Consider the following 3,317-nt stretch of genomic DNA (forward strand, 5'->3'; position numbering starts at 1 on the left):
CGGGACGGGGCGGGGCGAGTGGGAGGAGTGAAAGTTGGAGCCCAGCAAAACCCTCCACACAGCGCTCAGTGCGTACAGACCGTGAACCGCGACCTCCGCACAGGTGGTCGCTCCGGTCTCCGCGGAAATGTTGTCCAAAGTTCTTCCAGTCCTCCTAGGCATCTTATTGATCCTTCAGTCGAGGTGAGTCTCCATCCCGGGACCCAGGAGCCCTTCGCGCCCAGCCCCCTCTCCCTGGGAGCAGGGACGGCTCCTGGGATCCCTGCGGCCCCGCGTTCCTCGAGCCCCGCGCCCGCCTTGCCCCGGCCCTAGCGCGGGCTGGCTGAGTACTGCGTGCCCTCGATGCGCGCCAGCCTCCGCCCGGTTCACTGTAGGATGGATTCCCGGGGTCCTTGAAGGGGATCTCCAAAAGGAAGACGGGACCCCCGTTCTCGGATTCCCGCTCTCAGAAGCACTGCGATGGCCTGGTGACAAGCACTCCTTCTAGGAGTCTTGCGCAGGAACAGGGGAGCAGCCCCGGGGGGGACCGGCCAGGGCAGGCTTCAGCTACTAGGGGGTCGGGGGTGCATTTCGAGAAGGCGGTGCGCGGGCTGAGGGAGCTTAACTGCGCCAAAAATGTGTAAGTGTTGCCTCGTCTGTTCTCTGCTGCTCACATTTTTTTAAGAGTGCCTACTGAGTTCCAGGCACTGCGCCAGGCAACTCTGACTTTCCTTGCTTCCCATGCCGCTGCTCCTGTTGGTGCCAGTCTCAGGCAGGAGCTTTGGTTTAGTCTAAGGGCTCCCGCACCAGCTATACCCCTCCCCACTGCTGACAGCCTCCCCCTTCCTTAACTCATCCCTAGACACCCTGCTGGGCCTTGGGTAGACTGGAGCCAGAGGCCAGGAATATTATTTTCTGAAGTCTGTGGTTTGGGTCCTAGATTTCAATCCCCTTCTCCCTTTTCAGGTTTCCCTTGAACAACCATCTTCCCTCACACCTTCTCCTCGCCCTGAGACTTGGCTAGGAAGGTTGTCCCCTAGATTTCTCGCTTTTTGGGGTGGAAGATGACTGCTTCGTTTTTTGTTTTTGTTTTTTTTGTTGTTGTTTTGAGATGGTTCCTGCTGGGTGTGAAGTGTCACAAGTTTGCGAGCTTCCTGATCTGTGGAGCTTTCTTGAAGCTGTCTCTTATACACATCTAGATGTGTATAAGAGACAGGAGGGGTGCTGACGAGTTGATGGGTGCAGCACACCAACATGGCACAAGTATACATATGTAACAAACCTGCACGTTATGCACATGTACCCTAGAACTTAAAGTATAATAATAATAATAAATAAATAAATTTAAAAAAAAAAGTTCCCACTCCTCTCTTGAAAAACATATGTAAGGGCCAAGACATCATCTGAGTCCTTGCTGTATATTCCTCTATCATAAAGTCGATGGCCTGATCTAGACAAGCATGTGACAAATACTTGGGAAACTACAAAATAATAATAACATTCTGTAGCCTCCACAAATCCTCACAGCTATCCTATGGATGAGCTATCCCTTTGATGAGGTTTATAAGGAAGATGGCAAAGTATGATTAAGATCAACCTGTAAGAGAAAAGTGCCTGGGATTCTCTGATGAGTGAGCTGTAATCACTTGCTTCCTTTGTCTGCCTGGGATTCAGTAGTTCATTCAGCAAATGTAATTAATGCCTACTGGTCATTGGGCACTGTGCTCAATCCAGGGGAATACAGGTAAATCAGAAAAACCTTCATTTCCCGGACTTCCAATGTCAGTGGAGGAAGAGACATGCATATAGGACACTACAAATCCCAGGCTGGCTACAGTAAGGGCAGACATGCTCCTCTCCATAGCAGTCTGGTGTTGGACAGGACTGGCAGCCTTCTCTTCCTCATGGGCTCAGCAAAGCCGCCTGTTTGCCTGTTCCCTGCTCTGCAGCATTTTTCCCTAGGGCAAAACTGGCTACATAATTTGCAGGGCCCAGGAAAAAATAAAAATGCAGGGCCACTTGTTCAAAAGTTATTAAAAATTTCAGCAGCAACGCATGAAAGAAAGTATGGGGCTCTTCCGTGCATGTCGGGGGGCGAGAGTGAGGAGCTGTGCAAGCCTAAACATCTCCTGCAGTCTCTTCTTCTCTCTTGCACCATAGTCTGAAGGCAGCCCCAGGTCCTAGTGGACTGACTCAGTGGTAGTAGGACACACACAGCTGCACATAAATCAGTGACATATTTGGTTGAGTGCTTATTGTGTGCCCAGAGCTCTGCTAAGTCTTAGGGATACAGTGGAGACCCCAACAAGACATATTTTGTGTGTATGCATGTGTGTGTTTGTCACTGAGCTTACTTCAGTAGGAGAGACCTACTGTAAACAAGCTCATAAAAAAAATGCCCAAGAAAATCATCAATGAGTGAGCAGTGTTGTGAAGAGCACAAAGCAGAGTGATATGCTTGGGAGGTGGGGTGGTGAAGAGGGTGTTTTAGATGAGTGTGATAGAGCTAAGCCTCTTCAAGGATGCACACAGCCCTTTCTAGAGCAACAGGTGAGGATGCTGCTAGTGTCTGGCACCAGCTTGGTACACAAATCTTTGTCATTCCTTCTCTTTCTGAAGCAAATCAGAAGGATCTAGGTAAAGAAGATGAAGTCCAAGTATGCTTGAGACTCTTGACATGTCTCCCCTGAAGAGGGGCACTGCCCCTTCCCTCTCTGTGCCTTCTCATGTCTTCTGCTATCACCTGGTGCCAAGTCTCCAGAAAGATTCGGCCATCCAGTCTTAAGGAGGTTTCCAAAGCCTCCTCTATTCCAGGTGGTCCCTCTCACACTCAGCGTCTGGGGCCAAAGCGGGAGCCACATTGTGGCAGTGTCCTCTTGGGGTTCAGAGAAAATTCTCCAGTGAATGTCTCTGCCGGGTCCTCTGTTGGCGGGTCCTCCCTGTCCCCAAATACCTGGGAATTTGCCCTGTGGAGTACCTCACATCAGAGCTTGCTGGGGAGACCCCTGTCTCTCTTCTTCCGTATGCCAAGGAAGGTGCTGAGTTACCCGGCTTCCTTTATACGACAAGACTTGTATTTCGAAAGACTGAAGATTGTGGGCTGAGAGCTGGGAAAACCAGAGAGGCAGCTAGGTTGAAGCCAGGAGACTTGGGGAAGCAATGGGGTGCAACAGGTGGCGGGGAGGAAGCCACGGCTGGAGAGCACAGTTTGACCCCGCGGCGCCCCAACGGGCAGGAGGGGGTCGCCTCTGGGGCGTAAGCACATCCAGCCCCGCATCTTGTCCCTGAAGCAGCTCCCTGCCGGCCACAGCGTGGGGCCGCGAGTTTCCTCCGCCCAG

At 51.8% G+C, this 3,317-nt stretch overlaps 1 protein-coding gene across 1 annotated transcript in view; it reads left to right on the forward strand.

Annotated features, from left to right (window-relative positions):
• Positions 1 to 69: 69 nt before the first annotated feature.
• The window catches only part of GABRE (gamma-aminobutyric acid (GABA) A receptor, epsilon), a 25,407-nt gene continuing 22,159 nt past the window's right edge, over positions 70 to 3,317 (forward strand). Inside the window, exon 1 of the mRNA XM_011971378.1 lies at positions 70 to 183. Coding sequence (XP_011826768.1) covers positions 128 to 183 — 56 coding nt within the window. The 5' untranslated portion in view covers positions 70 to 127. The remainder of the gene's footprint in view (positions 184 to 3,317) is intronic.

This window comes from Mandrillus leucophaeus, unplaced genomic scaffold, assembly GCF_000951045.1.
Source record: "Mandrillus leucophaeus isolate KB7577 unplaced genomic scaffold, Mleu.le_1.0 Scaffold1218, whole genome shotgun sequence".
Classification (NCBI taxonomy): Eukaryota; Metazoa; Chordata; class Mammalia; order Primates; family Cercopithecidae; genus Mandrillus; species Mandrillus leucophaeus.